The sequence below is a fragment of the Oreochromis aureus genome, linkage group 12 (genome assembly GCF_013358895.1).
Source record: "Oreochromis aureus strain Israel breed Guangdong linkage group 12, ZZ_aureus, whole genome shotgun sequence".
Lineage (NCBI taxonomy): Eukaryota > Metazoa > Chordata > Actinopteri > Cichliformes > Cichlidae > Oreochromis > Oreochromis aureus.
Genome location: NC_052953.1, coordinates 4,674,950 through 4,700,270, shown reverse-complemented (window position 1 = coordinate 4,700,270; position 25,321 = coordinate 4,674,950). Strand labels below are relative to the sequence as shown.

At 40.4% G+C, this 25,321-nt stretch overlaps 1 protein-coding gene across 1 annotated transcript in view; it reads right to left on the bottom strand.

The window, feature by feature from the left end:
* antxr2a (ANTXR cell adhesion molecule 2a) overlaps positions 1 to 23,433 on the bottom strand; it is an 83,435-nt gene extending 60,002 nt beyond the window's left edge. The window contains exons 1-11 of the mRNA XM_031734858.2: positions 23,233 to 23,433; positions 22,913 to 23,123; positions 16,566 to 16,637; positions 13,624 to 13,695; positions 12,459 to 12,540; positions 12,271 to 12,375; positions 11,950 to 12,018; positions 9,224 to 9,304; positions 6,175 to 6,235; positions 5,980 to 6,075; positions 1,965 to 2,034 (exon numbers count right to left, since the gene is read on the bottom strand). Of these exons, the coding sequence (XP_031590718.1) occupies positions 1,965 to 2,034; positions 5,980 to 6,075; positions 6,175 to 6,235; positions 9,224 to 9,304; positions 11,950 to 12,018; positions 12,271 to 12,375; positions 12,459 to 12,540; positions 13,624 to 13,695; positions 16,566 to 16,637; positions 22,913 to 23,085 (881 nt within the window). The 5' untranslated portion in view covers positions 23,086 to 23,123; positions 23,233 to 23,433. The remainder of the gene's footprint in view (positions 1 to 1,964; positions 2,035 to 5,979; positions 6,076 to 6,174; positions 6,236 to 9,223; positions 9,305 to 11,949; positions 12,019 to 12,270; positions 12,376 to 12,458; positions 12,541 to 13,623; positions 13,696 to 16,565; positions 16,638 to 22,912; positions 23,124 to 23,232) is intronic.
* Between the last annotated feature and the right edge of the window lie 1,888 nt (positions 23,434 to 25,321).

The following is a 25,321-nucleotide window of genomic DNA, read 5'->3' as shown; positions in this document are numbered from 1 at the left end:
AAAAAACATAAGACTGACCAAAAATATCCCATGCAGCTGAAAATATTTTATTTTGCAGACCTGTCTTATTAATGCATTGATGTATGTGTCTGTATGTGTATTTTTCCATCTCTTCTCTGTAGTTTAGGCCACTGTTTCTCTTGGGTATAAAAAAATGACTCTGTTGATGATAAAGAATGTCTGAAAATATCATGTTTTCATGAAGACTTTAGATTTTTGACATGAGCGGATTAACTGAGGTGAGGTTCAAGTTGATGTAGTTACGTGTAGTTACGGCATCGCCGCCCTCATACTGTATTATACACAATCTCATTTAGAGCTGAAAGACCTTCAGGAGCCAGCGGCACTCATAATCATACATTTTTGATTGGATTGCAGTCAGCAAGGACATTAAAATCTGTTGTTCCATCTATAATGCCTTAGCGATCATCTGCTATGGTTTGGGATTATAAGAGATGCCGTTAAAATCAAACAATAGCAGCGCAGGCTGGAATAAACGCGTATTTGCACTGTTTTCACTCGAGTGTTTGCGGCTTGCATGTATGGGGTGTTTGTCTCTTCTACACTGTTTACTGCGTCTTTACGCTAACGTTTTAACATACAGCTAATTTACAGAGTTAGGAGCTGTTTATTTGCACAAAAGACTTTTGAAAAACTGAAAAAAAAAGAAGAAAATGTGCACGAGAGAAACCAATGTTTCAGTAAAACTTTAGAGCTGTGTGATAGATTTAAATAAAAATAATAAGAAAACAAACAAACGCAGAGACCTGAGCCGCACAAAAGAAGCTTAAATTCTCCAGAAACGGGAAGTTTGCTTTTTTGGGGGGGGAAGATTCTTGATATGGGTAATGTAAGAAAGGGGAAGTAACTACTACAAAAGGACGTGACTTTATATGCATCTGAGCCTTAACACAAGAAGACACACATGATTCACCGACTGAGTTAAGCTTCCCGAATTCAATATAAAGCTGAAAAACAAACACTGAGATCTGGCATTTACCCTACACAACATTCCTTTCTTTCCTTTGCCGTAACAATTTATAGGACAGCATATTGAATCTATTTAGATTGTCCCTATTTGTAGACGCCAGTGCGATCCTGTCATCGAGACTTCACACGTCTCTTTCTGTCATCGTGCCAAGATGAAAACATAAATGCATCTATAGAAACACAAATGAGCTACATATATCATGTCATATGTTTCTGAGAACATGCTTCCTGAAGACACTGCTGCATTTCCAACACAGTGAATATTTACAGCCAAGAAAGTTCACTTTTGTTCATGCTCACCAAGTGTTATGGCAAAAAAGAATATACTGAAATATATATATTTACCTTGAATAATTTTAAATGTCTTAATTAAATTAAAGGTGAGCACAGAAGCATAACGTCTAGCTGACCTCGCCTTTGCATCATAGCTGGAGGTCTGTTGTGTTGGAGCTCTACATGATATACACATGAACTTCTGCCCGATCAGGTGTTGAGCAACCAAACTTAGCACACAAGTACATCTTAGGTCAGTCTGTGGACATTGTGATGTCATCATGTTACCTAGGCAACTACTTAAAATGTAAAAAGTAAGGAAGAGATGTAAGAAACACCCTTCTACCTTTCTCAAGCTGAGTGATCCAAACGTTAAAACGCTGTTTCGATAAAGAAAGTGTGTAATAAAAACATTAAAGCCACAGCTGTGGACAGGACTGCACACATGACTGACAAATGTGTCATGTTAGGTGATGGTATCTGACCTTCAATTCACAATTACAATAAAATAATTACTCTCAGTCAAATTGATGTTTCTTCTTCATGACTCAAACAAAAAGATTTAAGTAGAACAGTTACAAAATATTTACAATAATATGATGCTTAACATCACTGTTAGCATAGACTCCACTGTTTGTGACGGCTTCTCCATATACGACAATAATGGAATTCCTCCAACAATAAAACAACGTGCTACTTACTGTCCGACTTCATAGAGCTTCGGGGCGGGACACATCAGGTAATCATTACGCACCGTGCTCGGCTTCTCAGCTGGAAGAAATAAAAAAAAGTTTTGTTATTAACTTTGCAGATTGTTTAATGAGGTAAGTATGGATTACGGATTGTAACACAGTATCTGTTTATGTATCTGTGCTTGTGCTATCAACACAGCCGAAACATGAAGGGAACCCTCGATCACTACAGCGTAACACAAAGCCAGTTAAACTTCAGAGAAACAAAACTGTCCTGTTAGAAAGTATAAACCATCACGAATCCATGTCACCTGCTCTGGTGTGATTTAAAACAGAACAGGTCCACTGGAGGACCAAAAACAAGACAAAACAGAATTATTTTTGCTGTTGGTGGACACAGACCATTGCTCTCTCCTTACCTTCCTGACCGATTGTTCTCTAGTTCTGGTCTACTGGTAACATGAGATGGTGACTGCGTCCAGTTCAGGTTGAGTTTGCGGTCTCGCCCAGTATAGTCTCAACAGTGTGCAGCAGAGCGGTAGTTACATAAGGAGAGCTGCAGAGGGCCAGCATCAACCCAACAGTAAGACAGGTATCTGCTGCTTTGTGAGAGGAGGAACAAAAGCAGCGCTGCCAGAGCCCTACAGGATGACCTCCGCTCATGGTGAACCTGCCAGTTCTGGGGTTCTCTGGCAACCAACAAGCCTCTGTGAGCCTCTGTGTTGTACAGACCTGCATAAAAATCTATCCCATTTGACTAAAAATCAGGGATATTGTCACATTTTAACTTACTTTTAACATTTTAACTTTTAACTTGTATTAATGAACATTTCTTCTATGCTCAGGATTTTTTATCCTATGAGATTTTGGAACTGGGACTCAATTGAGCACAAAATAAACTAAATGATTGGATTATAATCTGAGAGCGTTCATCAGCAAAAACCTGACAAAAACCTGAAGCGTCTCCAGTCACAGAGGTCACTCCGATGATTGAAACTTGTTCCTCCTTTTCTACAGAGGGATCCAACCGGTTTGACTGAAGCATCTGCTTCACATATGTGCTGTGTTCCATAGCTGCCATGATGCTTGTCCATAATTATAAGGTGCCCCACTGTTAAAAAGGTCTGGACTGAACACATGCAAAAGCCAGTAAGGGAATAAATAGCCCCAAGTGGGCGAATGTGAGACAGCCTAAACTGAGAAAGGACTAACAGGAAGACATCTGCTAATGGCCGCTTCCTAAATCAGATGAATTTCTTTTTTAAAGGGAAAAAATATGTTCCAAGTATTTTAGTCAAGTTGAAATGTTGAAAATCAAAAATAACTTGTCAAGGATGGAAGTGTTGTCATTGGCAGTCACCGATCCCACAGATCCCACGGCCAAATGAGAGCTTTAAAAGATTGGCTCGAGGTGCCAAATCCCGTTTGCTTCCTAAAAAAAGGATTTCTTATCAGAACAGACTGCAAGCACAAAATAAGGAGCGCGGTGACCTACTGTACATCCCCCCCTTCCTTCTGTTGAATTCAGATCACTCAGATGAGTGAGATAACAGACATGTCCGGGCCGGGTTTGTTTTGCCATTTCCGACCTCTGAATATTTCATATCTCAGTGAGATGAAGATGTTCCAACTCATACGGTATTCCATGTCTGTGTAGCTCACGTTACGTCCTTAAAAGACAATAAATCCTCATAGTTTTCCCACTATAAATGAACACACGAGATCCATTCATAGAGTAGAGCAGTGGAGAAAGAGGGTGGAGGTCTGTTAGTGCGAGTGTGGCTCTGGGGAAAACTTTAATCAGAGTGAAGATAGCTATTTCAGGATGCAGCGTACAAAAACGTTAAACACAATTTGCTGAGCTCAGTGCAGATGGAACACTTACTGTTTGCTTTTAGGACATTGCTGAGATTTTGGGTTATTCTGCAATTATTATTGCAAGTTTTGGGTTATTTTCCAAATTTTTGGAAGAAAAAATGTCCACAGTACACATTTTAAGGTTTGATGGTTGCTTTGTTCTTGCCCGTGTGTGCCTTTTGTCCCATCTGCCTCTGCTCTCTTCTCTTTCCCCTCTAACAACAGATGGAAGCCCGTCTCTGAGCCCAGTTTTGCTGGAGGTTTCTTCCAGTTAAAAGGGAGTTTTTCTTTCCCACTGTCGCCAAGTGCTTGCTCGTGAGAGTTCATATTATTGTTGGAGTTTCTCCCCATCGCGTATTGGTTTTTACTCTGCAATATAAAGTCCATTGAGGCGCCAGTACAGTAACACGTTACTGTAATCTGATTACTTTTTTCAAGTAATGCATAATAAGGGATTACTATTGCAAAAAAGTAATTAGATTACTGTTACTTTTCCATCTAAGCTCGCTAGGTTACTGCGTTACTAACTCGTGATTTTGTTTGTGTGCGACGTTCGTGGCAACAGACGTGTGTAGATCAACAATGGATAATATGGAGTGTGGGAGAGAGAACGACCATGCCGCATTTAAAGAGTGGAAGTACTCACATTACTTTGAGTTTGATTCTGTAAAAAGTGACAAAAACATTAGCGTCCGCTGTTCACTCTGCATGGGAAGAAAACTTCTGTCTACAGAGAAAAAACCCCTAAACTTCTGAGCGAGCAGCGAGCACGCCGCCACGGGAATGTGACATTCACAGAGAAACCCGCAAATCCTCCCACTGACATGACCGCTGTGGCACTGGGCAAACCTCCACCTGCCCCACTCCTGATAAACAGGTGACAATAGATTTAAGAGCGACAGGACTCAGAGCTGCTGAATATTTGATCTTATTATTTTCTGCTGTGTTTCACTTGCATCTATTTGAAAGAGTGCAAACATAAAAATATTTTACTTTTATATGCTGGGATATGTAGAAAATAGGCTTAAATGTTAAAGAATTTCTTCAAGTCAAAGACTGTTGCGTATAATTTAATTTTTGCTTGATGCAATGTGCATAAAATTAAAAGCTTAAAACTAATAAAACAATTTTTACAAAGAGACTTTTTCATGTGGTTACATTTTTTATGATGGATTATGCAGAAAAAATAGAACTGGGCTGAAAGTTCTTTTGCTTTATGACATATTCAGGTTGTGTATCATGTTTTCAAAAAGTAACTAAGTAACTAACTAATTAATTTGAAAATAAGTAATCAATAAAGTAATGGGATTACTTTTTTTAGAGAAGTAATCAGTAATTAGTTACTAATTACTTTTTTCAAGTAGTTTGACCAACACTGTTTATATAAATAAAGAAGACATTTCAGAAGACGTGACGTGAAAAAAATGCCGTGTGAGCAACGGGAAGATTCAATTTAATTTAATTTTGAACCTTTTAGTCAGAAGATTGGGAAATATATTTATTGGAAGGAGCAAAGAAATATGGGTCATGCAAAGAAGAAGACTGTATGGACAGGATGTGGTAGACAGCCACATGATATTGTCTTCATAAAAAAATTCCTTTGCGGGCATGCTGACTTCCTCTTTATGATTTTCGATTTCCCTGGTAGAGTACTTTTAATACCACAAGCAAAATTTAAACTTACGACACTATAAAAATACAAATCTGAGCAAATATTTTCAAAAGTTTTAGATGTGAATGTGTTGTGTGAATAACAGGACTGGGCCAATGATCATTTGACAGCTTAGCTGCAACGATTACTCGGTTGTGCAGGATGTAACGAGCTCGTCAGGACATCATTCTGGTCATGGGTAATCACGATTATATCTGACAATGTGGCTTCAGCAGTTCATTAAAGGGGAGTTACTGTCCTATGATTGGAATCTGTGGTGTATATTTAAGAGCCATTTCAAATTATTAATCAATAACTGTGCAGAGTTGAATACTGCACGCTCACCATGTTAGATTAGTTTGCCAACTAACGCCCATCAGTGACAGTTTACTGCACACACCAGTCCAATTAAGTCCACCCGAAGGAACACAGTGAGTTATGACATTAAAAGACTTTGAGCACCTCACTACATGGTGTATGTAGATAAAGCTTTTACTCTGGGTTTTCTCCACTTACTGAAGGTTTGCTGGCCAATGATGAAGCTGCAGACGACGCCCTCATTGCTGCGTCCGAGGGCAAAGCCGTTCCCTCTCAGGACAATATCAAAGGACTCTGTGGAATGTAAACAAACAGCAAACAAGCTCGGAGGACGAATTTTAACCAAAACATATCAATCTGAAAATTCCAAAAACTCGATCAGGATTTACTTACGATTCACACAGACACTGGAGGGCTCCACACTCAGGATCTCTGTGCACGATCGCTTTAATATCTTGAGGATAAGAGGGGAAGGGGAAATGAAATGCAAACATTACTGCTTGATGGCTGAGAATAAATACATCAAGTCCTGGCCGTTATCGACTCTGTCAAGTTTAGAAAACAGATTAGAGTGCAACACCTGAGAAATGTCTTGCTCCTCATCTGGACCTGGAGGCTAAAGGAGAGCACTGAATATCAGCGGTGAGGAGAACAGGAGGTAGAACAGCAGCTGTGTCAGCTTTTATGGGAAAATTATGCAAGACTATTACTGTTCCTCACTTCGATTAAAAACCTCGGGGATCCTGCATTACCATATAAAGAGCCTGTGTGAGCCCACTGTCATGGAGCCGCACTATCGGCTATGATTCAATAAATCAACAAAGGACAAACTATGCAAATCCCAGTACACAGTCAGTAAAAAGAAGCATATTAACTGCAATATAGGACACTTGAACCTTTCATTTGATGTTGGGTTAAACTTCAATCTGAGAAGTGGAAGACCAAAGTGTTTACAGCAGCCTTATTAAATATGACGGTTTGATATGGAATTGTTAAAAGGGGAGAGGGTTGTAGATGACAGCTGGGAGGGAAAAGGATCTGCTGCTGTTCCTCTGTGCCACTATTTTCCCGGTCTAATTACTTCGTTGGCAGTGCGATAGAGAAAAAAAAAAAGGGGAAATAAAAAAAAAAAAAACAACTGACTGTTTGCCTCCCTAAGCTTAAAATAATGGGAGGACCTCAGGAATTACACAGTTTTTCCATCTAGTGAAATTTTCCACTCGAAGAAATTCCATCTCGCACGCACAGAAATTTTTCACTTTTAAGGAAATTTTGGTAAATTGTTTGGGTTAGAGGATCCACAAACTAGATCCTCGGTGTTTTGAAGATATTAAAATATAAGCTTTGAATGCTGAGATTAGAGGCCTCCGTTTGCTTCAACTCAAACAGCAGCTATTCATTTCTCTGGGATCTAGTGACAAACATTATTTACGGGCTGCAGAGGGAAAAGGAGGCAGGCGTCCAAATACCCAAAGTCATCCAAATATCTCAGCCAGTGTTGTAACTGGCGGGGGTTTCTGCAAGGATGAGGCTGGTCTAATCACTTTGTGGAAATAATTAAGTGGAAAGGTTCATATGGCAATGAACTTTTTGTCATATGCATTATTTTGCAGTAAAGTGCCGCAAGATAACAACTAATGGTGCAGAGTTTAACAGTCCAGTAGGAAAGGAAGTTACTGATAGCACCTGAATTTGGGGCTTTCCCAAAAGGCCTGCAGCTCAGACAACAAAGGGCCAGTGCACAAGAAATAAACCAGGGTGCAGAAACCCAACTTTGCTGAGCTTTTTCCTGCGAGTTTTGTCATGCTGGTCACAGAGGCGGGGTGGATCCTGCAGCAAAAGGCTGCACAGATGATCTCAAATCCTCAAAATCCAACAGAGAAGCAAGAAGGCCAACTAGTCAGGAATCCAGTATTACTAATCAGAGAGGAATGCTCCTCGTTTCATTTGGATGCTGGAAGCGTCACTGCACTCAGCTCCTCTTCTGAGGGGATGAGCTTTTTTGTTGTTGTCCTGGACTTTCTCGGACAGGCTTTCAGGCGCTTTGGATAACGGTTCGAGCGTCTCAAGAGCACAAAAACACGCAGATGTGCCTTTAATGGCACGAGTGCCCCTGTGAACAAAGCTCTCTTTCTGATAGAATAAACAGACTGAAGCATTTTCTTCAAAATATCAGTAATCATATTCACCCTTCACCCCAAAGTCTTTTATCTTCTTCTAATCTTAATTGTTACAAGCTGGATGTCTGTACTTCTTACAGTTGACAGTATTCTTGGACTTACATGTGAGAACATTTTCATTTTTGTGGTTACTCACACTCAACAATAGTTCAACAACAATTACAGCTGCTTTTAATGAATCATGGCTGCACATGCACGAGCGAGACTCTACTAACAGCAGCTGCAGTGCTTAAATTAAAAGCTTTATATGTTTCTGTGTTTAAATAATCTATAAAATGAACAAATTTATAAAGAACTGGCATGAAGTATCTCCATCTCTCCCGTTTATCTTTGGATTCATAAGACAAAGGTAGAAAGCAGCAGTTTCCTCTACATCACAGTCGTTTTGAAAGTAGAGCCATCAATCATAGCTTGTGGTTCTTTGCATCACACAGAAACAAGTCGCACCCTTTAGCTTTGTGCGCTTCCAGCTGCATGTCTGACAGCAGCATTTAGCTCTGCTCTTTTCCTAAACACTGCTGGCCTTTTCAGCTCATGTAAGTCCAGCTCGGGTCAGAGTGCTCTGCAGGACTCTGGGCTCACACTCATGTCAAAATGTTGCCATACAAACCCCCACCTTGGCTGACAGCATTCAGGCTAAAAGCTGCAGCACATGGAAAGTATAACTAACTGGCTGGCAGAGGATGAGGAGGCTGCTCGAGAAACTTCATTTAAACAATGTTTAAGGGACTCTTACTCTCTGAGGGCGACTCGCTGATTTCTGTGTCGCACTGGTGGGTTATACCAGCTTTTATTTTGAAAAAATCATCTAAAAAAATAAGAATTAGCTCTACTGAAGCCCTGCTGCTGCACTCACGCCTTGTGACACAATAAAAAACACAGCGTGAAGCGGATGCTACATGGACAGTGACTACTTGTTCCCATCCCAGCGTGTAATTTGCGACAGAGTGGCTAAGACATTTCCCTCTTTGTGTGCAAAATGAGGACACAGCGACCAGTTATTTCCACAGACATTTTCCAAACAGTGTAGCAGGAAGTCCACTGAGGTTTTGCTCTAATTTGTGAGAGACGTCCATGAAGCCAAAGGAAACAACTTTACTCAATTGCTGAATTGACAAACAGCGTGCACTATGTTAGCAGCGGAGCTGTGCCTGCACACGGAGAAGAGAGGTTTAGCTGAAACCCACAGCTTGTTAGTCTACCACACGAATGACAAAGCTACCTCACAAAGACACAAAAAAAGAGACGTCAGGCAAACTTACAGAGTTGACAATGCTTTTGAGAGCGTGGAAGCCATCTTTGACAGGAAACACATGGTCTTTGGTGTCCGCAATTTCAGCAAGCTGTTGGAATCACGAAAGAATGGAGTAAACAGGGAGCAGTGCTGATTTAACACGGCTTTCTTCTTTTTCTCTTTTCCTCTTTATGACTGAGCTCTGTCTTTCCTTTCATATTATGGGCAGGAGGAGACAAACAGATGGCATGACTGTGGCAAACACTTTGCTCAACTATAAAAAAAAAATTGCAGCACAAATTGGGAGCAATATTGCCATTGTTTTTGACTTAAGTTCTCATCACAGGATGGTTACCAATGGTTACAAGGGACAGGCCACCATGTTGGAAGAGTGACAGTAAAAGTGCAGACAGCACTGAGCATCGGTGACATTAGAGGGAAGAAATTCTTGACATCACTTTACGATATGAGCACAAACTCATCATTTGCTGCGGAGACAAATAATAAATACAATAAAAATAGTGTGAACGCTGTGAGGAGCCAATAAGCGATTTCACAGCCAACAGAAATGGTGCTTTTACTCCACAGTTTCTAATTACAACAAATGCTCACACTAAGCCTTAATAGTTACACTCCTGTGTACTCTGTACTGCTTAATATAATCTTCTCATGGCTGCGCGACCCTGCCGGACTGTCTGTGTGTAAAAAACATCAAACAATTGTGGCTTTTTTCCAACATTTGTACAGAATAACTCGGCTGAAGCCATGTTTACACATTAAACATCGACACGCTAAATCAACCTTTTAGAATTTGCTTCTCTGGCTTAATAATATAAACACACTTTAACGATTACTGTATGATCACACTTTCATTTACTGTGTATTAGTTTATTTTTTGGTCATATTGCTAGTATCAAGTATTTGTAGAGTCATTAACCTCAATTTAATGTTATTTTAAAGTTCAGAGCGGTTTAAATTTCCACGTCTTGTTTAATGTTGTGAAAAATAAACACACGATGAGCCAAAAATATTAGCGTGCACGCCCTTTATGCACTCTATTATTCCATTTCAAAAGGAAGCTTGTCCAAAAATAAAAAGTATAAAAGTAATAACTGATCATATAATCTAAAAAAAGAGTAAATATTTAAATATCATGCCCTAGAAAGTCATGTACAGTATTCCAGCTTATTTTGGGAAAATAATGACTGACCACTGGGAATGAAAACTAATATTACCCTGTAAGACCCAACAAAAAACAGACAGAAAATTCTGATTTTTTGGAACTGAGATTATAACAAAATCCACCATTTTATTTTGCTATATCATGCTGCGTATGATATATTTTTATTATATATTTTTTGTATCACATTTGATATATTGGGTGTTTTTGGCAACTTTTTGTTGCCAATGTTAATTTTAGACAAAAAAAAAGTTTTGTCCATAACATTTTGAAATCATGGAAAGTATTGATCGTGTTGATGAGATACAGGTCTCAGAAACTCATGTATCAAATATGATACAAAGGGCATTATAGGGTTAAGATCAACACCTGAAAGCAAGACTGATTTAAGATGAGAGAACTGGTCACACGTGCGGGTGCAAGAAAAAAGCTTTGGATTAGACACATTTCTGCACTGATTATTCATGAATTTATTTATTTTAATCTAATTCACAATGACACGCTGCAGGCTGAAAAAAAAGTGAGCCTTTATGCTTACAAGTTCTCCACGAGCTGCTTGGACTGAGGTGTTCCTAATAATCACAGGCATACAAAGTCTGGTTACTGTCGAGCTCTGCGTTTCTTGAGAATAGCTGGGTGGTGTAAACTAAGCTTTGATTACAGCAGCTTTCACAAAAGCAAGAAGCTGGAAAAGCCTACAGAGGAATTTCTAATGAAGCGAGTGGAAAGGAACCGAGGGGTCGTGTCCGCAGTAACTGCAGTAACTGACACAGACCAAAGGAAGCTTTGCAAATAAATACTGCAGCATCTCTCAAGTTTCAACAAATGAGACTAAAGCTGGGCTTTCCTGTAAAAAGCTGTACAGTGGAGGACTAAAGGAAGTGCGCTCTGCATGACGGAGGCAGCATCATGGTTTGGTTTAGCTTTGCGGCGTCCTCGTACGCCTTGAAATCGATGAGTAAACACTGAATTTACAATTGGATCAAGCTGACAGGATGAAGACATCCCAGAAATATGGCTCCGGGTCCAAAGCTCGTCCACATCATGCAGTAGTTATATGAATGACTACATTGCTTTTTCTAGTGACTATGGCTGCTTACTGAAGCATTCAGAAAGGTAGAAAAAGCACAACTATTTACATGTTAGAAGTATTTTCAGCTGGTGTTTGTCTATAAAAGCAGACGAAGAATCAACAACATTTTAAGAGTAATCGATGCAGAAATCCTGGAAATTCCAAAGACTTCACATGTTCCCTCAACTGTACATCCGGTGTTCCTGGCATGAATTCAAGCTTTAGTTCCCGAAGACTCTGTTCTCTGCTTTAATGTAAATTATTATTATTTTTTCTGGCCACCATCAAGCTTTTAGAAGGTGAAAATTTGACAGCGAGAACACTTTTAGGTGTCCTGCTACTTCCCCTGGTTTTTCCACACAGGTAAAAGCACTGATGTTGTTTACCTTTTCCTGACACTCTTCCAACACGCCAATGTGTCTTACACCAAAATCGTAATCACTGAGCACACATTCAGTGACAGACTCGTCTTATGTTTAGATTAAGATTAAAGCCCTCTTACCTGCTGCTCATCAAACTCTTTGATACCCACACAGTAAACACGAGCGCCATATTTCCTCGCTTCGTCAGCCTGCAGATCAAATAAATGCGAGGATGATGTGCAACAGGTTGAAATTTAAAAAAAGAAAAAGAAAAAACATCATGAAACAGAGTGCAAATAATCAGATGAACAGATACTTGTGCAACTGAATAAGTGAAAAAAAGGTTTTTATTTTTTGCATGAGGAAAATGGAGAGTTTAATTTTAAACTACGCTGAGGTAAGAAAGCAAGGGAAGGGGGGAGATGAGCTACATTTAGAGCTGTGGTCAGAATGAAAATCACCTGCTTTACAGTCAGTTCATGAACATAAACCGCAAGCTTCCCGTCCGTCAGAGCCAGGATGATGCTGGAGGACTTGACCGACTGTTGCTGTATCTGCTCGGTGGCCTGCGAGATCAGATCAGTGATGAGCATTTTATCAGATTTGTGTTTTGCGATTACTTTACCTAGTAAAAGGAGGGAAAACTAACCTGTTCGATTCCCTTGTGCATATATGTTTCACCTGCTGGAGTCACATCTTTCAGAAGCCGCAGACCTTCCTCAATCTTGTGTCTGAAAATGTTGACGATATAAAGAAACACTTAGCGGCTGGCGCCACGTGTTGACACACAATCACATTTCAGCGTGTTCTCTGGCAGTACTGATACTGATCTGTAAAATGTCTCTACAGCAGCTACATGATGACACTCTCTATTCAGGCCAACATCAGCTTTGTTGACTACAATATCATCATTACAGTTACGCCACCATTTAACATTGGTGGCTACTGTTCCTGTTCTTCGTATCAGTTTTGCTGTTTGGCTTAATGTTCAAAGATAACAAAGACATTTCCAACATCTTTAAAAACCACTTATTTTATTCTTCATAATAAACTCTCAGCATCAGCCATGTTCCAAAATGTTTCCAGTGCAGATGCCAGTGTCTTTTCACGTCAGCTGTGCATCCCCTGTTTTCTTAATTTGATATTAAAACAAAGTTTCACTTTCTAGAAATAACACACATCACACTTTTGTCTAACGTGTATTTATGTCATTTTTTAAAATGGTGCTAAATTTTGATGTGGTTTTGATGACCACATGCCACTTGCCAAATTATTCATACCCTAAAGTGGTAAAAACCAAAAAATAAAAGACACTTAAAAATGCTTTTATTATTATTTGTCAAAGTATTTAATATTAATTTAAGGAATTGGAATTCAGATCAAGTAAATAAACATTTTTCTTCTTTGGGGTTAAAATGCTAAATCAATAGTTATCATGCAGATCATCGATCCTCACATTTAAGCTTTTTAGCATGATGAAAACGTGAAAATGCTCAATTCCAATATTAAAATATAAAACCCTTCTGCAATTTTAGTTACGAAAAACAGCAATTATGCATGAAAATATGGTTACCACTTCATGCATAATGCCCCTTATATATGTATGGTCCCCGCCGTGGGATCAATAAAGTCTCGTCTTAAATAAAGGATGACTGAGTTTGGAGACTGTGACAAACTCTGAAAGCTTCTTACAACATCATCTCAAAGCTGCTGCCAAGGTGGTGATGAAACCAAAATGAAAAAATAAATAAAAACAATGAGCTGTACTTTTGTACATGTGTGTGCCACTGAGGGTTCACTTCAGAGTTCGATACCTTTCTCCAGTCAGAGGCAGCAGGATTTTGGCTTGGCCTGAGAAAACGATGAACGAGACTCTCATTCTCGGACTGAAAAACAGAAGTGAACAGGGATTCGTTTTAAAGAAACAAACAGAAACAATGCTCTAAATGTCTCATTTAGCTGCTTGTTTTAAATAACAATGGCAAAATTATCCCTGCAATATGATACGTTTTATTATCCTGTGAAAAAATCAGCACTTCTGTCCTTTGTCGTCTTTATCAAACGATCGCGGCCACAATCAAACACGTGAAGTTCTCAGACTAGCTGGGAATGTGTCAGTGTGACAGACAGTGTTATATAAAGCTTTTACATGAGTTCAGTTCAGTTAAAGGGAATTAAAGACGCATTAATAATGAACCAAACAGAAGGGGCTCTTTTAATGTCAACTAATATTAGTGGATGACTTAAAGCAGCTTCTGTGGGACTGAGGAAGTGATTAATAAGACAGGAAACATGTTGTGGTTATGAGTCACGCGTAAACACACGAACAAACACAAACACACACGCGCACGCACACACAGAGGCGCAAATATAGTATAGAACATATATATATTTTGTACCTGTGACTTTTTAAGGGTGTTAAACGACACGTTGGACACTTCGATGTGTGTCTGACCAAAGAGTGTGGCGTCAAGTGTTCGCAGTACAGCCAGTGCTGTTTACATTCAGCACCGCTCTGTCATCTCCCAGCACTCGCTCGCCGGCTCATGAATTATTAATAATTTATTTTTTTAAACAAACATGGCTGGTTTCTGAGTCCTGTACACAACCATGGTGACATTCCCCAAAACTGGGCTTAATAAAATTACATTAGAACTGAAATTAAAGACATAAAGCGAGAAATACATGAAATAGAATATATAAAATTCCATATATTTGTACATGGACAAAAGCTCTGACTAAGCTGGATTTGAAAAATGACAAGATCTGACCAGTACTGGGGGAATTATTTAGTTTTAATATTAAAAAACAATGATTCCTCAATATTTTCATTTAAGCCAACATGAACTACAAGTGCATTTCTTTAGTACGGTGTAAGGTTTCACTGTAAAATTCAGTTAACAAACTAAAATCCAAAGAAGCTTTAGGTAACCACTAGCAGGGCGTGACACGTTTTCACTCGTGCTCACTAGAATACTGAAATCAATCACAACGGCGTGATGGGGTTGTCGGTTAAAAGGAGCACAAAATATCGAACAGGCTAATTAAATATTCACTAAACCTTTAGAGAACATCTACAAGGGATTTTTTATTTTAAAAATACTAATGATGAAAGAAATATTTCTGCCAACAGCCGCCTAAAATATGATTACAAGGAAGTGGGTTTGAGAAGTGACCGCATTGAGAGACATTCATGCTAAATGTGGCGTTCACTGTAACACATTTTCCTGTTAATTTAAAATAAAGGAGTACTGGAAAAATAGACGTGTCATCGTGAGGCTGGTGTCCTACAGTTTAGCTTTTCAAGCATCAACTGTTTGATGGTGTAAAAAAGACCAGACCACAGACAAACTGCGAGCTGCAGAGCGAAACGTCCAAGTCAACTGAAAGACAGAAGTATCTCACGCTGCAAGCTTGACCTTAAAGTTTTTATCCTGTGCATAAAGGTAATAGCGATGCGATAGAGCTCGTCGTTCCAATCAGCGACACAATTTAGGGTGAAAAACATCGTGCAACCGTGAAATCACAGGATGCTATAAGTAACCAAAGTAAGGGTACTTCTGCGTCGCTTAAACAGTACTCTGGTAAGTACTCAATTACATGCACTCGGTTACTTCCCACCTCTGCTACAGACAGAAAGCACACGGATGCCATCCCACAGAGCGAGTTAAACTTCAGATAATTAAGTGTTTCCTTCAGAGATCCGAAGCCTTCAGAGCATAAGGAGAGGTGCTGATATTTCTCACCCACATGACACATGGCCCAGTCGCGATCCTCCCCCGCAAAGATAGCACAATCTTTAAGCCACACGGCCAGATTTGGCAGGGAGCGGTAGCAGCCGTATACATCCACATCCTGTCTGCAAGTTTCAGGAGTCATATGTGGACTAAAAACTAACCGCGCGCAAGTCACAGATGAGAAATCGTGGGTGGTGACTTAACGTCGAACTTTAGGTTTTCACTGGAGCTTAAGATGTTATTTGGTACCTCTTTAGCAATACTGGGATCTTTTCTTATTTCTAAGAAAGACTTGGGATAAAGACGCAGTTGATGCCAAGGACAAATCAGAGGGTGGTGTTGGGTTTTTTTTTCTTTGAGAATGGTGGAGAGGGGGGTGATGAAGTAGTCCAGTTTGCTCCACATGGCGGAACAGAAGTGCTCTTGGTGAGCGAGCATTGTTTAGCAGATTGTCCTCATCGCCTTCCAGTGTTCTTTTGCTTTACTGTACATTGTCTGCCTGTCAGCCGTTCTGTGGTGGAAGCAGGGGATAAGTGTGGAGCCGGACCCCCCCTGGTGCAAATGGCCATTCTCACAGCCCAGAAGACTGCTCCTCTCTGCCACCCACTCCCACCTGGTGCCTTTGCTATTTTCTTCAACCAACCACTTCATTCTGGCTGGGTCGCTACCGTCTGTACTGTGCTGGCAGGCGCCGTTTGACTCAAACGTTATGCAAGCTGAACGTTTCAAGCCGGTTTCTGCCGTTTTGTCTTTTTAATGAATTATGAGCAAGACGGATGCCATAGATTCTGCACAATGATAGTTTGTAAAACAGGTGGGAAGTCATTTAAATCAGTGCAACTGGCTGGAAGTAACGGTGTGAGCGCTTGAGTGATAGACATTTATCCCATAAAACCACCATGCTGATGTCAAACAGATGTAAAACAGAATAAAAGGCCTTCTTCCATTTTCCCCAACTTATTCCTCTTTCTTTTTAAACATCCGTAAAATGTGAGAAAATAGGAAAATATCATACTCGCCTCACAAACCGGTCAGTAAGGTTCTTCACAAAGGAATATATCTCACGCCAGTCATTAGCAACGCTTCCAGACCTGAAAACAAGAAAACAACAGTCAGCTCACAGCTCATCGGTTGCAGCAGATTGTGTGCTGGGGAGTAAAATACTGTACAGTATTTGTGCTTTGTACCACAACCACAGTTGGACATTTAACACCAGCCACATGCTGGATAATTGTGCAAAGTCTGTGTACTACAGCAGCCACTTCAGCTGTTAGAATCCTCGAACGTTCACACGAGGCTTGCCTCTCTACAAATGTAGTTGGCCAACAGATCTGAAATTTAACAGGAAGTTACCGGGTAGAGGTTGAGGCAACTGAATGCAATTTAACTTAATAACTGGATTAAGTGCAGTTTGTGCAGTTTTGTAACACTGGAGTTCTCCGATGTCTGACAGGCCCGTGGCGTGACATAGACGAGAAATGCAGAGAAAGATGGAATAAGGTGCGAGTGCTTGTTCTACTGTCTTTTGTCTCATTAAAACTAATTAAGTGTTGGTAATTGCCAAAAATGACACATAAATTTTCCAAGGTGGGTGTGAACCTATAGCCCTTGGCCCCTCTCACCCCTCAGTAAGTCGATCTGACCACAATGAACAAAGTGTGTAAAATGTGCCCTTGATATAACGACAAAGAGGTAATTAAACCAATAATTACAATTCTATGTATGTACGGAGAACATAAAAAAGAAGAGTTTGACCGTTAGGAGGCTCATCTTTCATGCCACCTCTTTCTCCTCCCTGCTGCCCATAGACAAGGTCACACACAGCGGAGGAAAGAGGCAAGAATAAAGAAGTTTCACTCTACTTTGACAACGCTGGTGACTCTGCATATAATTAGAAGACAGTTCTTTGTGGCTAAACATTGGTTTAATAGTTAAAGGGATGAGAATCGCCTCTGGAGGATCTCAATGTCATCGTCTTTGTTCAGTGCGATGCTTGGGTTTAATGATAACTGGCTGGAGCAAACAAACAAGTTTTAAGTTGTTGTCATCTTTGGTTTAAAAAAAATTATAATGAGCAATTTTGAATGTTTATTTGCATTAAGCTCCCAACTTAATCTACTTATGTGTTCATAACAATACAAAAACATCTTATTCTGAGTGTTTTCTTTTTGGTGTATTAACATTTGGGTTTGCTCTTGTAACCTGGTGCCAAAATTCACAGAGATTAATTTGCATATCTTGATGCGTGCTCAATCATCCAGGTAAGTAAATCCCAAAAGTTGATTCTGTTCATCTGGACGTTTTCAGTGGGAGAAACATTTCGTCACTCGTCCAAGTGACCTCTTCAGTCTCAGCTGACTGCAGGTTTCCCCAGGAACTGACCTCCCAGCCCATTGTTCCTTCAGTGGGCTGGTTTCAGTCATTGTACTGTTTATAAGATTGGGGAAACCTGCAGTCCGCTGAGACTGAAGAAGTCACTTGGATGGAAGTCACTTCCACCAAGTAACCAAATCAGTAATTTCCATCTCCTGTTTGCTCTTCCTGTGATATGGAGTCTAACTAGCGAGCGCTGCAGGGTCATACAGCATCAGCTGATAGTATCTCCTCCTTCAACCTGTTTTGATTAGCTGGTGTGTTGTTGCACCTTTTGCAGGGATTTTCTTGCTTTTGGAGTTTGCAGAGGTCGCTCTCATAGTGTTGAGCTAGCCTCCATTTTAAATAAACTATCTCAGAATGATTTAACAGGCTGGAAATACCTGTCTTTTATGTTCATAAATCTTTAAGGCTAATACAGCTCCAGGTGGAGTATGCTCAATCCACTGGTTGCAGAATAGAAACCATTTCAATCAGTGTTTGGTTTTCTTTGACATCACACTGAGGATGTACAGGCTGGTTGCCAAGTGTGAATGGAAAAAGATGAAAAGTGAGGCTAAAAAGTGAAGCTAGTGCAGAAGTGCCACCAACCAGCATTTTATCTAATGGCCTGCAGTGGTGACTGCACTACTGGAAGTCTATGGGAAAGTAGCTCTCAGTTCTCTTGCTCTGTACTTTCAGTAAACACTTGCCCGATGGGTTTTTGGACTCAACTGCTAGTTTATAAAACAGGAAGCTCACTTGTAAATGTTGGTTCCCTAATAGAGTCCAAAAGGATTATGATTTGTGTTACTGTGTGACTGACAGATGCTCTGAAAAGGGTTTTGAAAGAAGAAAGTAAGGCAGTGATTGCTGCCACAAACATTACAGCACAGTCTTATCAGTTCAACCAGGAAATCCTAAAGTAGAGCCATCATAGCTGCGCAAATAAAGTAAACTTAGAGATACTGCAAGCTGACAAGTAAAAAACACTAAAGTTCAGACTTTTTACATTTCAAACATGTAAACTTGCATTTGTAAATCCAACAGATTCGGCAAATTTATAAAAAAGAAATGCTGAACCAGCAAAGCTGTGTGCACGCCGTCAAAATTGTGCCAAAAAACTTTGGTCATTATCCTGTAATTATGCAATTTTATCCAGGGCAGGGTGGGCCAAACACAAAACGGCCAGGCGAGCAGTGTTTCAACTCAACATGATGGCACATGTCCAAGCTGTGGGAGGATGGGATTAAAAACAGTTGCTGTCAAGGCTGTAAACTCTCCTTCATATACAGGAGGTCTTTTTGCATGGCACTACTTCTGCAAAGCAGTTTTGCTGAACTGAATGTGGCTGTGAAGTCTCTGCATGTGTGATGTCTGCAGCAGGGCTGTGAGAGAGTGAAAGACAGGAAGTAACGCAGCATCAACATCTGCTCGAAGCTGCTTGCACTGGGTTTGTTGGTGCACCATAAGGGTGGTTTTGATGGTATTCGAGGATAAGAAAGGTTATATGTGTTAAAACTCACACTAGTTGATGCTGTCACATAAAAAAGGTTTTAAAGACTTAAGTCAAGACTTTAATCAATGACTACAAGACATTAATTAATTGATTAGAAGATGCTCTGCTGTCACATCAGATAGTTGTTGCTATGGATACTGAAACAATGAAACAACACAGCAACAGGTGAGAAACCTTCATTCTTCCTCTTCTCAACATTTCAGCATTTCCCAGAATGATAACATTATAAAAAGCCCATGACATGTTACTGACATGTTACCAACTATGCTCTTTAAACATAGCATAGATGTTATGGTTAAAGTCTGGTTAACGTTCAGGGTGCGAAACTACTTGTTCAAATTTGGATGAGGTCACGGTAACGCTTGTGTGGTGGTATGAGGTTTGTCACAGTACTCGCTTCACCACATGCAACCACGAGGCACTGCAATACTCCACGTAACCAAGACACAGCCCGAGAGTATCATTCACTTGAGCGGTCACAGCCCAGGCTTGATCTCGAGTTCACTTGTTGTTTTTTTAACATATCTGACCTTAGTCCCGAACATTTATCAAAGTTTTTTACAGCCGAACAGCCAAACAGAGGCCTTTTTCAAGGCCTGTCATGAAATCTCCAGAGACATAAACTGTAAACTGCCAATGCATCATAATCATCATCTGCTGTTTTTAATTCATCCAAAGTTCCTGCAGCTGCAGACCAACTGAAGGCTCTACATTACATTAAAAGGCAATCCCAGTTTCCATTTCCACTTTTTAGTTATAGTTCAGATTAAAACTTCACACTGAAAACTAACAGGAGATTAGACATGCAGCTGACAACAAGCCAGCTAAACAACAACAGCTGGTTAGAAGGTAAAATTATATCAGCCGAGTCTAAATGTCTCTGATAAGCAGTGCTATTACATCCTCACTTTGTATGAGAGTTTATTCACTAAGTGTCTGAGTCCAAAACTTCAGAAACGCCGGCTCACAGTCACTGACAGAAAGGTTCAGGATATTCACAACATCTCACCTCAGTATCAGTTCAATTCAATTTTATTTATACAGCATCAAATCACAACAACAGTAGCCTCAAGGTGCTTTATATTGTATAGTAGACCAACAATCTTATGACCCCCTATGAGCAATCACTTTGGCGACATCAAACTCCCTTTTAACAGGAAGAAACCTCCGGCAGAACCAGGCTCAGGGAGGGGCGGGGCCATCTGCTGCGACCGGTTGGGGAGAAATAAGGAAGACAGGACAAAGACATGCTGTGGAGGAGAGCCTGATATTAATAACAAGTATGGTTCAGCGCAGAGAGGTCTATTAACACACAGTGAGTGAGAAAGGTGACTGAAAAAGAAATATATGGTGCATGATGGGAATTCCCCAGCAGCCTACACCTACTGCAGCATAACTAAGAAAGGATTCAGGGTCATCTAATCCAGCCCTAACTATATGCTTTAGTAAAAAGGAAAGTTTGAAGCCTAATATTAAAACCTGAATCATTGGACAAAAGTCAGCTCCACTGACTTTCACAAGGCTTTACATATTTGCATATTACAGTTTTGCATATTGACAGATGAAACAAACAGCAGACTGACAGTGACTACAGATGACTGGGGGTCAGAGTTGTTTGTCCTACAGTGACCACCATAACTAGGATTATCTACTTGAATTGGGAGGTGAAAGAAAACACAACTTATTGATTGCAATCTGCAAACTTCTGAGCAGTGCGATTTTACACACTGCCTAATTTCAAAACCCTGTGATGCAGCAGCAACAGAAATGAGTGAAGTTACTAATCTATCATCCTTTGTCATGCTGTAATTCATGTGATACATCATTTAAACTGTTGTGCAATTTGCCTTGCATAACTATGTACATGACTCTTAAGCCGCAGTTAGGGCTGACATATTTGCTGCTGTGAGAATGAACGGGATGCTAACACAGTAAATATAACCTTTTATACTTCCCCGACCTGCTGTAGTCTTCTCCTAAATGTATCAAGAAAATAAAGACTGTTATACTTCTGGAAAAAGAAAATATGATACAGAAGCAGGTTTTATCACACTAGTAAACTCCTGCCAGGATCTAATTGATGCATTTTTGAGATATCAGTAGACCTGAACACAGACTCGTGCCGGCAGCTTATTCACTTTGAATATGAACCAGTCTCCACTTGTAGCAGACTCCAAAGAATGTAAAAGATATCCAGCTAGCCATAACAACACCAAAGTAAGCATGTGCCAGGAGTGATCAGTTTGCACGCTGTCATGCATATTCCTTCTTTATACTGTGAGTCTTGGCAAATGAACTTGTAATCACCTTCAGTGATAAGGTCTTTTACATCCACAGCTTTAAGCACTCTAGCAAAACAACAGTATATTCAAAGCACAGGGAAGCTTCATTAGAGCTGACTGTATCCATCAGTCGCCTCGCACACACAAACTTCAGCAATAGTTAGAAATCCACTTTGAATCCCAGCCAAACAACTTGAGTGTTGGAGATGTTACCAGAACAGATGACATCTTTGATGCAAAAACTAGATGACTCCTAACTGTCTCTTTGCAAACATGAATTTAAAACATGCATGGATGTGTGTGTGTGAGACGGCAACCAGACTGGACTCTGTTAGCTCCATCACTTCACAGTTGATTATTGTGTTTCAGTTGTATAGTTAACCATTACATGTCAATTCATTTTTATCATAACTTAAAGTGCTTTAGTTTGTTACGTTTCCCTCCCCCTGTCCAACCCCACTTCTGTAACAACACATTTTTACCCCAGTCAGCCAAATCAGCATTAATGGGGCCTGCTGCTGATGTCAACAGATGGGATTCAGGCAGAGGTAGTTAGGCCAGGCCACTCCAAACTGGATGTTTGGATATTAAAACTAAGACTTCATCAGCTGCAAAAACTGCCAACTCTCACATGGGAATCCATGTGACCCCCTTGGGAAATAAGAAAATAGCTAAAAGTGCCATTCAGTACCAAAACAGCATCACATATAAGTAGATTTATTTTTTTAAATGTGAAAAATAATAGATAAAATGAAATAAATGGAATGACTAGAGAGTATAAAGTTTGCAGTGAAACTAAAGTGGAGTAGCAGGCACCAATTGGGGCCCATCACTTTAAACAACCCTTTGCCCCCCCCTCCCTTAGGTAAGCTCCTGGCTGTAGCACTTCATCTCCATAACGCATGCTGACCTGAGTGTTTTTTCGGCCAGTAACAGTAACCCATTGTAAACCTTATAGTGCCACAAATTTATACAAAGTCTGCAAAAAATACAGGATATGTTGAAAACTCATATTCCTAATCAGGTCGCAGAAAACCTGTCCACCCAAACCAAACTATCCCACCATCATCATCCCAGGGGCGCACCGGCTCGTCCTCCACAGGCAAACACCAGAGTTCATAACAAAAAGCAGCTACACGCATGCATGCTGCTGCAGCACGATCAGACAGGAGTCATCTAGAGTTCACCAGCTCTGTCTGCACTTTTCACTTACTTGTCTAAAACAAAGTAGAGGTCGTACGCTCCGTGACATGACGCTTCTTCTGCCCAGCAGGACGAGGCGAACAACCCGAGCAGGAGCACCGCGACCGCCGCCGAAGTCCAGCCGCTATGTCCACGCACAAGTTTCTCCTCCGCGCCAAAATATCGTGACAACTTTTCCCGCATGTTTGCGACACAGAGAAACGATAAGGAGTCGATGCTCGCTGAGAAAAATCAAAGTTTAAATGAGTTTTCGGGGAGGAGGAGCTGCATGTCAGACTTCTCCCAAAACAACCAAGTTAACAATTTGAGCAACAAAATCAAGGAAATCACCGTCACGTCACGTCACCGGTGAAGTTTCTACATCGTTGTGACTCACTGCTCACTCACATCCTCAAAAAAATCAAACCTGGCGACAAAACACGCAAAACCCCAGACGGAAGAAACCCCAAAATCTCAGCTTTTACCAAACTTCACCGAGACAAACTGTGAGAACTTTGAGCTTCCTTCAAGAGCTGCTCAAAAACTCGTACTGCTGAGTGCTGGAGGCGTAGCTTTGGTACAAAATTAATCGCTTCTTTCGAAGTTCCTGCTTCGTTTTACAGATGTGCCCAGAAAAGAGCTCGTGTTGAATTTAACAAAGCTGGTAAATGGAGAGAAATGTTCTTAATAAGCACACAATAGATGCTTTGTTAAGCGGTGGAAAGGAATATTACTGTTACTGTTTTGTAAGTAAATTGCAAGACATTTGCCTTTTTTAGGTTTTTTAATATGAAAATATAAAAATATGCAGATTAAAAGTGCTCATCTTCCCGAAGGCCATGCCATCATCACTCAGGTCCATCATTTTACTGTAGCCTACAGCCTGAACGCACTGAAGGTGTTTTAACCTGGACAAAATGGACAAAATCATAAAAATGTAACCATCCAAGAAAAGTGACAGGTCAAGCATATAACTTTGATCATCCAGTTAAAATACACTGTGCTGCTGGTAAACCTGTCCAGCCAGTCATTCTGCCCTAATATTACTGCCAGTGGCGGTCCTAGCCTGTTTGGCGCCCTGGGCGAACACTCCTCTGGCTGGCCCCACACACACACACACACACACACAAAAACATGTTAAGGATTTAACATAAAACTGTTGTCCACACACACATATGAAGAGAGAGAGAGAGAGTATGCATAGTATGCAAACGGCTACCAAACAGCCATCATAATTAGGTCATACAATGAGAACAGGACAAATCAACAATTGACAATGACTAATTAATATTAAAATCTGTAACATAATGTATTGTTTGGAGTTTAGTCTGTTACTGTTACTATTTTTACCATTTCTTCTTGGGGCAACTGTAACCCACATTATTTCCTTAGGGATTAATAAAGTATTCTGATTCTGATTGTTTCAGGATGACCTGCCATTATCCAATGACACATCTGGTTACCTGCATCTTCTGCTTGTTTCTCCTCCGCTTCTTTTCTCTTTTTTCTAAACTGAGCACCTGATGGCTTTGAACTTTTCTTGTCCATCTTCCATTCGTTTTAATTTTGCACTCCAGTATGAACACCCATCCCTCAACCAGAGGATCACCACAACATAACCTAATAGACCTACACCTTAGTTCACAGATTAACTTTGTCTAGGGTGTATTTCTGGGATTTCACACAACCCAGGATTCAAATCATGAATACATAATGGGCTTGGATTTACAACATTATGAATGAAATGTGCTCTATTTGGAAGCAGCAGGTCTCCCTCCCCTTTCGACGGGTTATGTGTGAGACTTTAAATCATCAAACTGTAAATTATAAATTTTAAATTGTTATTGATCCCTTTACCCCGAGTCCTAAAGTGTATATTTATTTTCTTACTCTACTATATATATTGTTTGTTTACTTGCACTGCTGTAACTGGAGCCTCGTCGTCTCGTCTCTCTATATACTGGACTGTATGTAGCGGAGGTGACAATAAAGTTTACTTTGACTTCAGCAGCGCGCAGGCGCACCGAGGGCTCTCGCGCTCAGTTTTCGTGTATAGCATTTCGAAAAACATCGGTGCAAATTATAAGTCTGTATCATAATGTCCGGTGTTTTCGTGTTTGTTGTTTTGTTTTTATTTTGTTTTATTTTGCGAGTTGGTTATTAGATGCTGCTCCAGCCGGTCAGAGAATCCCCCGCCGCCCCGCCCTCTCCTCCCTGTGCCGCAAGCAGCAGGCGCACCTCGCAAACGGAGGGCGCCCTTACTCCCAGCAAATGGGCGATAGAAAACCGATTGGTGTCTATGACATTCCCAATATGCGCTGGCTGCCGTCGGGGCAGCATGAGTACGAGCATTTATTTATTTATTTACTTTTTTTTTTTTTTTTGCCGATGCCCGTGATGCCGCCCCCCATCACGATGCCGCCCCGGGCAACCGCCCGTG